This window comes from Asparagus officinalis, chromosome 8, assembly GCF_001876935.1.
Source record: "Asparagus officinalis chromosome 8, Aspof.V1, whole genome shotgun sequence".
Taxonomy (NCBI): domain Eukaryota; kingdom Viridiplantae; phylum Streptophyta; class Magnoliopsida; order Asparagales; family Asparagaceae; genus Asparagus; species Asparagus officinalis.
This window is the reverse complement of record NC_033801.1, coordinates 128,634,827-128,648,881: the sequence shown is the minus strand read 5'-3', so window position 1 is coordinate 128,648,881 and position 14,055 is coordinate 128,634,827. Positions and strand designations below refer to the sequence as shown.

Here is a 14,055-nt window from a genome sequence, read left to right as displayed (position 1 = left end):
GCGAATAGGGTTCTTAGAAACTAATAATATTTTATTGCATTTGACGAGAATAAATCTCAAGGTTTTTTCTGTCTAGTAGTAGAAAATTAATATAATTTGGCTAAAATTATTCCTATTTTATCATAATTTGGCAGATGATGATTTTTTTTTGTCTTGAGAAATATACATCATTTAAAGGGGTAATTTATTTCAGAAATTAATGATTTGAGGGGTGGTTTGAAAAATATCAAGATTTAGAGTGTATTTTTTTAAATACCCATAATTAAAAAGAGTACATATATGCAAATAGCCCTATTCGAAAGCATACGAACACCTTTAAATTTCTAAAAATTTATCTCTCTCCCCATCTCAAATTTTCCCCGCCTCAGCGAGCGCAGCCCCTTCTCATCCCACGAATCCCGACCGTCCATCTCCAATGAGAGCCAACGGACACAAGACGTCCAGCTCATCGATCCGAGACTCCAGCATCGGCCCAATCAAAAGCAATCCCCTCAAGCCTCTTCCCCCCACTCATCTCAAGCGACCGAAATACCCTTGCCCTAAAAAAAACCCAGCCAGCCCCTAACCCCGGCTCTCGATCTCGAAAAATGGCGCCCAAGGCGGAGAAGAAGCCAGCGGCCGAGAAGAAGCCCGCGGCGGAGAAGCCGACGGAGGAGGAGGAGCCCAAGAAGGCGGAGAAGGCCCCCGCGGGGAAGAAGCCCAAGGCCGAGAAGAGGCTGCCGGCGTCGAAGGAAGGGGGAGGGGACAAGAGCGGCAAGGCGAAGAAGAAGAGGAAGGCGAAGAGCGTGGAGACGTACAAGATCTACATCTTCAAGGTCCTGAAGCAGGTCCACCCGGACATCGGGATCTCGAGCAAGGCGATGGGGATCATGAACTCCTTCATCAACGACATCTTCGAGAAGCTGGCCCAGGAGGCCTCACGCCTGGCCCGCTACAACAAGAAGCCCACCATCACCTCCCGCGAGATCCAGACCTCCGTCCGCCTCGTCCTCCCCGGCGAGCTCGCCAAGCACGCCGTCTCCGAGGGCACCAAGGCCGTCACCAAGTTCACCAGCTCCTAGGCCTAGCGCGGGTCTAGGGGTTTTCCTCATTCGAGTAGTATTTTTTTCTTGTTTTTTTGTCGCTGTTTAGTTGTTATCTCTAGTGTAATTACTTCCTTTTATGCCGTGGATCAAAAAAAAAGCGCACTTTTTTCCTTCGATATTTGATTAGTGAGTGATTTCTGTGGATTAGAAGTAATTTATTGTGTTGGTTATTGTTCAAAATCGAAGGACGTGGCTAATTAGATGTTTCTGTTTGTAGACTAATTGGTTACGGCCTCTACTTACATCTCTTCAGCGCTGGCCTGTAATTGCTCTCATCTTTTTCTCCTCTCTTGTTTCTCTCTGGATGGTCCAGTCTTTAGAAGAATCTAATTCGTGCTAATGTGATTGTGATGTTTGAAAGCAACATTTCCGTTGTATTTTGTTGAGTTCTCAGTTTTTTGAGGTTATTCGTTTGCTAGAATCTCTGGTCGATTGGATGAAGAATTGCCTCTTGATGTGGCGATTGGAGACTGTTCTTCATCCAAGAAGCTTGTAAGAGATGCTCACATCTTGAGCATCACTTTCTTCTTCATCTTTAGATTTAACCATTTTGATATTGATGTTGAATATTAGTAAGATTTGGTTCTCGCTGATGCCTAATTTTTTTTAAATTGTTTTTTTTTTATTTTTATTTGTTAATAATAGGAGGGGGACCTTGGAACCACTTCCTTGGGGATTCTGTACACTTCATTTGCATTTTCCTTGGCGGTGGCTCCAGTTGTGCAGGGATTCGAAACTAAAAGAGCTCTGGTTCTCATGACTACTGGATATTTGTTGTTCATGGCTTAAGACTTGAAGCCATAATGGTAAGTTTTTTATTTGCCCTCATATGGCTAGTGCTAGATGTCGTACATGCGGTAATGCTGGATCTGCTAATGCTATTCAGAATTTAGTTGTTCTCTGCTGTAACGGTTTGTAATAGGTTCTGATTGTTCTACATATTGAAGGTGCGACCGGTTTAGTAGTCCTTTACTCCCACTTGTGAGGACAAAATGTGTGATTTGCTCACGTGTTTTATAGTCTTTAGGAAATTAATGTAAACAATAAATAGCAGTAGTGGAATTATTTTCATAATCTCAGTTGTTATGGTAACCACTCTCAGTTTCTTTGTTGTTATAAGGGTTGTCAGCGCTTATGGTCTCACTCTTGTGTACTGGGAGGTTTTCTTCCATGGGTGCTTATTTCACTTTCTTGATGGTTGAACACTCTTTAAGCTTGACGTAATTTGTAAACCTGATAACTTTGGTAGCCTATCTATTTGATGTAATTTGTTTCCTATATTATAGAGAGACTTTTTAGTGTAAGGTTTGATACTTTCTACTTTTTTGTAATTATATAGTTTTATTAGGAGTCTTAGTTATTATTCTATTTAAGAAGAGGAATGTAACCCAAGGGCGAAGATCACTTTTATTAATTAAATTCTCTTTAATATTAATTTGTGGATTCGAGGTTGTCTCTTCGTGCATTCGAAGATTGTTTCTTTGTGGATTCAGAGAACACCTATTGGTGGATTATGAGGTTTATCACTTCCGCGCTGCATTGGGAAGTGATGAATCTGATGACCCATCCATCAAGCTCCATTAGCATTATGGAGCCAGTGCGAATGAATTGACATAGATATAGCTATGCGGATATTGAAAGAATATTTCTCAAAAAGAGCTGCATTTTTGTTATAAAGTGGCCAAATTCCAATTTCCGCTACTGAAAATTATTTTAGTATTTTTATTCGCAATAAATTTTCAGCCTATCAACTGAAAATTTATGCAGATGAAATGAAACTTAAATTTGTAGTGTTTTTGTACATTGTTTTCCTGTTTGATTATCAATATTCTATTTCGTAGGAAATTGTCATAGCAAGTGAATTATCTGATGTCAATTCAGTTACAATTTTCTTGCCTCAGTTTAGTAAACAAGTATAAATTGCTTTTATTTTTTGCTGGGTGTAAATCCCCAGCCTTGATGGAGTTTGGTGAACCTGATAGATTTTTCCTAGAAAGAGGGGGAAAAAAAGAAAAGACAATAAAAAGAAAAAAGCCTAATAACTTTGATAACCACTACTGAAACGATGTTTTTCTGCTAGCGTCGTCCACTATTGTCTCTTTTTCTAGCGTTTACATTTATGTCATTTGTGGAATGGTCGAGTGACAATTTTCCTCTCCATTTGTTGTATAATCTGGTGATAGATGCCTTGATTTCTATAGGTGCACAATGGTGCCGACTTCTTTGTATTTTGGCTTTGCTGCATTAATAATCAGGTGTGTAACTACTTGCATCTTTCTTTTATTTTGTTAATACTTTTCTTGTCAATGGCCTACATGGTTTCTCACCTCTAACTCTTGAAATACCGATGCATTTGTTGGCTTCTTAGGGGACGTATCTTATATCTGCTGCACGTTGCCATGCATGAGACTGCCATTTGCATGATGGGACGGTAATTAGTAACTTCAATGGTGAAATTTGAGGAATATTTGCTAGTGTTCCAGGTACAAGATTTTCCCAGTTTTACCTGTGATAAGCAGTCATGTAGTTTTGTTCTCATTGAAAGTTTTTCTAAAAAGTTAATCCCTAACTCCCCCATTCATTTTGTTTGTCGGGGAATGGGAAGGCGAGACAATCAAATTTCAGTTAAATTCATTAAAATTCCTATGTATAGAATGTTGAACGAACTTTATTGGGTAAATTTGGCAAAACTTCCTGAACATCAGAGGGTTTCAACGATGAGGATGGTCACCAGCGGACTTTGGGTACCCACCTCACTTTCTCTATGTCTGCAGACCCCTCTAACCAATCAGTAAGCACTTATTTCCTATACGATGAGGATGGTCACCAGCGGACTTTGGGTACCCACCTCACTTTCTCTATGTCTGCAGACCCCTCTAACCAATCAGTAAGCACTTATTTCCTATACGATGAGGATGGTCACCAGCGGACTTTGGGTGTCCTGTGAAACCCCCCTGAACTTGTAATTTTCCTGTGCTTCCCCTAAGCAATCAATGAGCACTTATTTCCTACACAATCAAAATAGGGTGATGTCATTAGCACCGTTGATTTGATTTGGTGGGGGGCTCTGAAATTTATCCAACTTTGAAAAGTAACTATTTATTTTGATTCCTGTGATTGTTGTTTCAAATTGTTTCTCTTGTCTTTCTCCAGACTATAGAATTTACTTAGTGGATAGGGGATATTCTTTCATGAATTGTTAAAACGTGTATGTTTTTGGCATTTAGATTTATGGCTACGTTTTGAGGGAAATATTGTTATTTTCTCTATCTAGGCATTCCATATTGCAAACGCAAATAATATTTGCAAATAGATTGAACTAAGAAATAAACCCAATCAGAAGGGAGCTGACCCTAGTTATGTGGGACCCTAGTTATGTGGCATATCTTCATCTCATTGATTCGATGAAAACCTTAGTTTACAATATTATTTTAGTAATTGCAAGAGAGATGGACCAGAAGCTTTCCTCATTTACTTCTATGCATTCTTTGTTAATCAGCTGAGAGGAGTGAAGAGAAACAGTATATAGCATCAAATGGTTGTGCCTCAATCATTCTCACTGCATATTATATATTTTCGACATAACGAATTTGTAGATACATTAGTTTTTTATTTCAGCTTCTGAAAGGCGTGCCTTGAAAAATCTTGGAGAATTTCCTACACCACACTGCAGGATGGGGGTAAGATGAACCTACTGTTTATTGCCTTGAAAAACTCTTCCTAAACGCTCGTCTGTTGCTAACATACTGAAATTTGTTATTGCTCCCCTGTAGGAGCCACGAATACGGTCAAGCCTTTGTATGGTATGCGTAGTTAGTTGAAGTTTGATCAGTGGTTCAACTCTAATTTGTTTCCCCTTATTGACAAGTCATGCCTTTCTATTTTACGAGAAGCATGTTGTAACACCAGCGCAACTATCAGCGCTTCGCGTATCAGGAGTTGGTGGTGCAATGGCTATAGTCGGTGCTGCTAAGGCGATTGTAGGTGAACTTCCCAAGAAGGATCCTCATTAATACTATCATTTATGTAGCGTCTAATATTGGCATCCCCCAACGTTCCCTCGTTTGCTGTTTGTTTTTTCCTTCCCCTCTGATTGGATTCCTGTTTTCTGTTTTCCTGTCACTTTAGTTCTAACTCTTATTTCTTTTGTAGTACAAGTGTGTGTAGGTGTGTTAGGATGGATGGAGGGGAGCAAACTTAAGTGGATAGAGGGCTCTGTCTACCAATTTTCTATCCGGATCCGTTAGGTTTGCTTTAAGATTTGTGTTGGTGTGCCTTACACACCAAGAAGAGGATATACATCTCATGTCCTCCAAAATTTTTCCCGTTAGATTTGCTTTGTGACTTGTGTTGGTGCGTGATTCATCTCAAGGCTAACTATGACATGTGCATGCCTTGATGCATATCGCGCATCAACACGAATCTCAAAGCAAAATCAACTTGGTTTACAAACACATTGTTTTGTTTAATTCTTTACTTATTTTTGGGGTGTACAGTTTTGCAGCTTCCTAGTTTCTGTATAACTTGATGCGTATTTGCCATCAGCTAAGAAGAAGAAAACTACTGTATTTGTGGCTTCTCGTCGTTCTTTCAGTCGTAGACTTGTTACTCCTCGTCCTGAATATACCCAGTAACTCGCTGGAGAGGCTGAGTCCGCATAGATTTATAAATTGTTTGCTACTTCGTATGCATATTAAAATGTAAATTCGTTAAAAATATACGGTAGATGACTTGGAACAACTTGAAAAAGAAGTAGCATAAGGGGGTGTTTGTTTCACCAAAAATTTAGGCAGTTGGTATGGATTACAAGTTGAGATAAAAAAGTGAGTTTTTTTGTATTTTGGGATTTTATATATGGTGTTTGTTTGAAGAAATTTTTTAGAATATTGAATCCCAGAAGTGCAAAAAATACCTAATTTTTAGAATTTGCCAAATCCTCTCATTTGGTGAGGATTTTGACAAATCTCATAAATGGGTGTGCTTACCTCTCAATTGGAGAGGATTTGACAAATCCTAATTTCGTTTTTTTGTGAGGGTAACCTCACCAAGATAGCATGTTCATCATATTATAAAATTTTGGCATTTGACGATGCTACAATTTGAGCTTGAAACAAATAAAATATTACAAATTGTAGTATCCTAAGGGGGTGTTTGGTTCAATTTCTATAAATTATAGGAAATGTTTTCCACCCAAAATATGATTTCCTTATATTTCTTAAAAAAATTATAAGAAAAGTTTTGAGAAGTCAAAAAGTACCAATTTTCTTATTTTTTTTATTTTGTTTGTTTGGTTTAAAAAAAAAATGACCCATAACTTTATAGAAAATAGCAAGATTACCTATAATTTGTAGAAATTAAACCAAACATCCCCTAAATTTATAGAAAATTATCAAGTTTATAGAAAAGTGTCAATGTGGTGTCAGATTTTTGGGTGATTTTTGCCCATTTTGAGAGGAAATTAATTTTTTTAAATTTTGGTAATTTTTTATACTTTACAGAAAATATTTCTGTAATTTTTTTTTGAACCAAACATAGTTTACGGAAATCTATAGAAAATACATTTTGAGAAAACTTTTCTATAAAATTATGAAACCAAATACCCTCTAAGGGGCTGTTTGGTTGCACACTTTTTGAGAAAACTTTTCTCAAAACATCTGACAATGGCAAATTTGTAATTAAAAGTTTTCCAAAGATATCTGTAAATTGTGTTTGGTTCAACAAAAAATTTACAGAAGTATTTTTTATAAAATATCAAAACCTACCAAATTTTACAGAAAGCAATTTCCTCTCAAAATGAGAGGAAATCACCAGAAATCTAACACATACCATATTTAATTAAAAACCTACCAAATCTTGTTATTTTCTATAAATTTATGAGCTATTTTCTTGTTTTGAACCAAACAAGCAAAGTACAAAAAATAAGAAAATTAGTACTTTTTGATTTCTCAAAATTTTTCCTATAATTTTTTAAGAAATACAAGGAAATCATATTTTAGGTGGAAAATATTTCCTATAATTTCTAGAAATTGAACCAAACACCCCCTAAATCTCAAAATATTAATGAAACAAATAAAATTTTAGAAATCTCAACCCATAACAAAACAAGGATTTGAAACGAACACCCCTCATAAGTGAATTATGTTTATCTATTTTTTTTTGTTCTTCTGTACTAGTCTTGCTGTAACCTTCATGAAATATTTTCCTATAGAAAATTAAAAGGAGAAAGACAACAATACTATTCTGGGCCTTAACCCGATGGTCAACTCAGGCCCAACTAAAACCATACCAGTGGAAGAAGTACAATAGCTGGGGATCCTCCATGTGCTCCCATCTCAACCGCTCAATCTTAAACCTTCTTCTCAAAATCAAAGGTACAGATTTTGTCAGGCTATCGATCCGGGAGAAAAAAAAATTCTCCAATTACAACACAACTCTTATAAAATTCCTTCCGAGTTTTAGGTCCCTCTTCTAGTATAAACCAGAATAAATATAGTGCACTAGAAAAGATCCTGATCCTTAAATTCAAATTTACCAGTTGTTATTTAATAATCCATCAAATCCAGATCCACTATTCATAGAATTGATATTGGTATATATGGGTTCGTGATGAAAGGACTAATAACATTGGTATATGTGTTTGCCATAAAATAGCCAAAAATGAATAGTGTTGTTTCGATGAAATTATTCTTATTTCGAAGTTTTTTTTAAATTATTGGCATGTACTTAACCTTGAACTTGGAAATAGATAATTGATATCGGATAAAGAATAACATCTCGAATTCTGTAAAAATAGAAATATACAATATATCTTTGGGCTCGTAGATTGGAGCTTAGAATAATGTTGTTTCTTGTTATTTCGTTAACAGTTTTAGAGTATATGTGACTAATCTCATTATTTTTTTTATGTCCATTGTTTAGGCGAAGGATTAGGTCATTAAAGTTTAGCTTCTGTATACTGAAAGTGAGACATGTGTTTGTATAATTATTATTATTTAAATAATCTAATTTGGAATCGAACTCAAGACCTGTATGTATAAATCTTCTCTAAGTAATGCAGATTTATACAATTTGTGTCATTTAGCAACCAACTACTTTTTACTGGTGCCTGTATTTCATCTTTTAAAATGTTTCAGTGTAATTTTAAAAGGGTTAATTTCACGTAAAACCCCTAAAATTCTGGAAGTGTTGTGCATAAACCCTCTAAACTTTGGGATGCCTCAAGTAAACCCCTTGAACTCCGACTTTCCCCCACATGACCCCCGCACCGGTACTTTGCAAATAACCAAGATGTTTTAGAGACAAAAAAAATTTCCTAATTTTGTCATTTTTCATTTACAAGCAACATAACTCCTCCCTAAATTTAGGTTTTTTTTTACCCTTTCAAGGGAATTTTAGTTATTTGCAAATTACACGCGGGTGGCCCAGTGAGAAAAGTTCAAAGTTAATACCTGAAATTTTAATTTTGTGAGAAACCCCAGAAGCTTAGGTGATATTGTAAAAGTCCATGTGGTTTTTGTGATATAAACCCTATCCAAACCAAAAGGATATCCTTTACTCAATAATTACAAAACAAACGTATGCATCATAAGAGCCAAAATTGTGTACGGCTCTTTCATTCTTCTTTAACTAGCTTTGCTCTAAAAATCTCCACGAAACAACTTGGGGAAAAAAAAGGAAAAACATCAAATCGTTTTGGGCCTCATAAACAAACGCAGGCCGAGCAACAAAAGAAAAAGCCTTGGCCCGACATAAAGTAGACCAAACGGCCGAGCGCGCTGGCCACGGATCCAACGTATTCTCTCCAATCACCACCGTTCAATATCAAACTGTACTCTTCAAAATCAAAGGGCTAAATTTTGCCAAGTAACGGATCCACGACAAAATAAAAATTCCCCATTCAATCACAAACTCACTAGCGAGTAGTCCTCGCTTATAAAAGAAACACCTCCGGTCAAAAGACGAGGCATCACGAGAACAGAGCAGGAGCCAGGAAAAGGAAGAAGAGGAGGAAGATGGCGAAGCGGGTCAAGGCTCGCCGCATCCGCATACGTGAGCAGGTTCGTACGGACATCGCGGCTTCAACCTGCTCACGCCGCGTTCATGCACGGCTGGTTTCAAGGTAAGCTGTCGCGCAATTGCACGGGAGGATGTAAAAATTGGGGGTAATGAAGTCGTCGTCTTTGCAAGCTCTTGCCGTGTTCTGGTCTTCCTTGTCTTTGTGTCTGACTCATGGATGTCAGCGATGACTTGATGAGGATTTGCCGTCAAAACTGTTGTTGTAATTCAGGGACGGATTCAGAATTTTTTTTCATGGGGAGCACATGTATGTAATAAAAATAATTAATAAATTATATATTATAATTTTTTAGAAAAATGTATTAGGACCTAAAAAAAAAAAAACCTAATGCGACCGGCCCCCTTATTATTTTTCATGTGAGACGGTCTCCAATATAGTAAATAATTGTGATTTAGCCCCTATATACTTTTTCAAGTGAACTAAGAGATTGGTGGGAACATATTTTTGGACATGCGAAGAGATTGGTGGGAGCAGTTTTTTGGACAACTGCGACCTCTCATCTCTCCTTTCCTACATATGTAAGGCAGTCACTTCTATTTGCTCATTCTCCACCTGGCCGTCGTCTTAATCTAGACCACTTCTATTTTCTTTATGTTTATAAACAAAAGGACAAAAATTTGAAAAAATTTTGAAAACACCTAATTTTCAAATTTATATAGCAAAATCGACCATTTCTGAAAAAAATTAGCAAAACCTACCATTTTCAGATGGAAAAGGTCGGTTTTGCTGAGGAAGTGTTTTTCGAACTGCACGGGACTAGTAGCCCCCTGCATTTTGTTTACTTTTCGAACTACGCAGGACTAGCATCCCCGTGCATTTCGTTTACTTTTCGATGAGTACAGTTCGAAAAGAAAACAAAATGCACGGGACTGTTAGTCGGGACTGTTAGTCCTGTGCAATTCGAAAAACTCTTCCACAACAAAACCGACCATTTTCATCTGAAAATGGTTGGTTTTGCTGATTTTTTTTTTTCAAAAAAAAGTTGATTTTTCTATATAAATTTGAAAATTGGGTGTTTTCAAAAATTTGTCTAAACAAAACTAGATAATTGTGTTTGAAAATTTCCATGATTATTTAATAGCAGATCCTTAATTTTATTTTTACTGGTTGTCTTTATTTAATAGTCCACACCTAGATCCATTAAACGCTTGATTTGGTTTAATATCGTGTTTCATCAAAGAATTGATATTGGTATATGGATCTGTGATGAAATGGCTACTGTTATTGGTATATGAGTATATGCATGATGAAATCGCTAAAAACTATCCCATTTGAATAAATAATGCATTTGTCTTCATATACGTTGTTCCGATGAAATTGTTCTAGCTTCGACGTTTAATTTTACTGGCCTATACTTAATCTCGAGCTTGGTAGTAGTAACATCTAATTGATATTGGGATAATGCATATTGAATAGCATCCCGAGTTTTATAATAATAGAATCATACAACCAGTCACGAAGTTAGAATTTTATAATTTTATCTCCTTTAGTGGTGTCCTACTCTAATTTCAATGACGTCTTGAATAGTAAATAGAAGTAAAAATAATAAAAACATGTACAAAGTGGTCAATCCAATGATGTCCTATCCAATGATGTCCTATGACACCACTGGACACTATGTGGCTCCACCATTGCATACAATCATATGCCTTAGGCTTGTACTTTAGAACTTTGATTAATGTTGTTTCTTGTGATTTCATTAACAGTTTAGAATACGAGGCAACTAATATCTTATTAATTATTGAATACTAATATGTATACATAAAATTGCGCCATTAGAGTGTTGCAATTACACTAATAATTCGAAATAGGGCAGATAAAAGAAGTGGAAACATATATTGTTTGCTACTCCGTATCAAAGTAATGATTAAATATTGTAACTTAAACCAGTGAGACCTTAATTCAGTGATCATCAATGATGGATTTAATATCCTCGTCCGTAATTGGTGCGTAAAGATTTTTTTTTCATCACTTAAATCAGTGGGACCTTTACCTTAATTGTTTTTTTCAATGGCCAGAAGAAGGCAAAAATCATCAATCCATACGAGATCTACATATATTTGCCTAATTAAAATTTAAAGTTTATAATCTATATTTGAGAACTCCAAAGTTCATGTGTAAAATTTTATTAATGGAACGGAGAACGCCTTCTTTTGTTATCTGTATGTTGTTTCGATGAAATACTTCTAATTTTTTAGGGTTTTACAGTTATAGACTTTAAATATTGACATAACTTTTACTAATCTACAACTTGGTAATCTATCTATATACCACTTGACAACTTGTGGTTATTTTGATTTTATTTTTGTTTTTTAAATTTTCTTCCTTCTTCCTTTTTCAACCTATTTATTACTCATAAAATATAAGTAATAAATAGTTAACAACTAAACTCTTTATCTTTACCACATCTATTAAAAATCCTTCAAATTCCTAAACCTCGCCCATTTAGTAGCCCTTTAACACCTATTTGTTCTATCAATTTCATGGACCATTCATATCCCATTGCGTAACCCCCTATGATCTTATTTTCATCTAGTAGACCCTGAGCAACATGTTTCATTTGGTTCCCTTTTCTATTTCTATGGTAGAGAGAAGCTTTCTATTCTTAGGAATGATATCGTGAAGTTGAAAGTAAGTTGATTTCAAATTATCATTAATTTAATTTCAAACTATCATATATATTTTTAACTAGGGATTTTATTTCGCTTCAATTCTCTTTGTTGATTCTTCTTTGCCCTTCATCATTATGAATATAATTTATTTAATAAATATAAATCATAAATAAACTACTAATGGCTAAAACAATTATGCTAAGAGATTGTCTTAACAATAAAAATTGTTCTTATATTTGTTAATAAATAACTATATATATTTAGAATCATCTTCTTCTCCATTAAAAAGGAGCCTTAAAAAAAATCCCTTAGCATTGCGCAGGTATAAGACTAGTAGATAACTGACATTGAAACTGAATAACATGCTAGTTGATGTTTATAACAATAAGAATTCATACAATCATATTTTCAGCTTCTAAATTAGAACTCTGAGTAACTGTGTGTGCCTTGGATTTCGCCATACGATAGAATGCATGTTACTTACCCCTCCTCGTTTCTCTCTTCCTTTCTTTTGGGGAAGATTTAAATGTTATGTACATGGTTATGTCATTAGAGTCTTGCAATTTGAATAAACTGAAAGAGAATTCTCTGTATTCAGCTAACCAAACTAATCCTAGCTGCACACCACCAGACCACTAAACATCTAGATTTTGGAGGGACATATTCTATTGTAGTTAGGCCTTAAGGAGTCTTGTTCAATGGAAATTAGGAAAATGATCCTGTATAAGATTTTGGGAGGACAAATGATCAGGTTCATATACTCTGGCATCTTTGTTCCCTTGGGCCTACAATCTTGCTCTATCGACCAGTGTCAGTGCTAGGTCCCAAGGCCTTCTCCACAACAATGAGTGGAGATGGCAGCCTCAAATCAGAAGGCCAATATCCAATGGTGATTCTGCAGATGTTCAAGTTCATAGAGACCACCTCCCTAAGCTCTCTTTTCCTCTTAACCATGACAAGGATGTTGTATGGTGGCCATACCATCCTTCTAGGGAATTCTTAGTTAAGTCTATATACATCTTCATCAATGGCATTAGTACACAGTCCAAAGACTACAACTTTATTTGGAACTTCGTTACCCCATTCAAAGTGAAAGTGTTCTTATGGATCCTTCTGAAGAGAAACCTTAATACTATGATAAACCTTAGTAAAAAAGGATGGACAGGGGATGTTACTTGTTCACTATGCAATGAAGGCCCTAAAAGTAGTGATCACATATTCCACAACTGCTCTTATGTGGTTCAGCTACGTAGTTTTTTCTTACATTTCCTACAAAGATATCATCTACTTTAGGATTTCAGTTCCACTTTAGAGTCCAAAGGGTACTTCTTGGAAAGTAAAGAAGATTGGCAAGTGTGGGTTATTCTTTTTCCAACTATTTGTTGATGCTTAATGGATGGCAAGAGACGATCTCATATTCAACAAAACTAGGATTTCCCCCCGTGTTTTAGCATCTAATATCTCTCACTTCATAATGTTGTGAATAAGTAACTTAGCATCTAAGAGAGCTGTCACTATTCACAGAGTGGTGACCAAGAAGGGGCTGACATAGTTGTTGCTATAGGATGACTCCTCTTCCTACGACATAGCTCGTGTGGGAGACAACTTCTGATGATGACTTTTTTGCAAGAACAAACTCTCCTTTGTAATTACAATCTTTTCAATACTGTCTTATCCTATTTTGGTTGTATTGTTAAACTGAGCTCTATATGAGCTCCAACATTTATGAGCTTTGTGTAAGCTCCATATCATGTATACTCTACCTTTGGTCCTCTTCTTGAACTTCTTTAGCCTAAGTTCTCTTATTCTTTTTTTTTCTCCCCTTTGCAATAAGTGACGGCTATGGGTCCTCTCCCTATTTTTAGGCAGAGATAATGCGTTTGATCAATTAGGCTATTGATTTTAAGGACGGGATAGGTTCTTTTGGTTTTTCATGACACATGAATAGGGAACTCACCCTGTTTATTTCCATTTAAAAAAATAGTCTGAAAGAGAAAAGATAAAAGCGGAATACGGTGGGTTTAAATGTTTATGTACATGATCACGTCATTAAGAGTTTATTCATTTTGTCTAATTTCACTGATGGTTAACTTTATTCATTAGATGGACTGAATAGTGAATACTCTTTCGGTTTACTTGAGCTTGTTTATTTTGTTTGTACTATTGGATAAATGATTTGCAAATGTAATTCTAAGATGTTGGAGCTTGTACGCATATTAACCCATGGGGATATCGTTACACTTGACAATATAAAGCAGCTATTTTACATGACCTGAGTCAA

At 35.9% G+C, this 14,055-nt stretch overlaps 1 protein-coding gene and 1 long non-coding RNA gene across 2 annotated transcripts; both read left to right on the top strand.

Moving 5' to 3' along the window:
* On the top strand, window positions 500-1,265 carry LOC109820317 (histone H2B.11-like). Its single transcript, XM_020386442.1, has one exon. The coding sequence runs from the start codon at window positions 588-590 to the stop codon at window positions 1,059-1,061; it is 474 nt and encodes a 157-aa protein (XP_020242031.1). The 5' UTR covers window positions 500-587; the 3' UTR covers window positions 1,062-1,265.
* On the top strand, window positions 2,688-5,343 carry LOC109820318. Its single transcript, XR_002241804.1, has 5 exons — window positions 2,688-3,340; window positions 3,454-3,568; window positions 4,704-4,765; window positions 4,859-4,888; window positions 4,979-5,343. It is a non-coding gene; the product is annotated as an uncharacterized LOC109820318 (long non-coding RNA).

Excerpts from the sequence above, each read along its gene's own strand:
- LOC109820317 (XM_020386442.1), top strand. The coding sequence starts at position 588 with ATGGCGCCCAAGGCGGAGAAGAAGCCAGCGGCCGAGAAGAAGCCCGCG.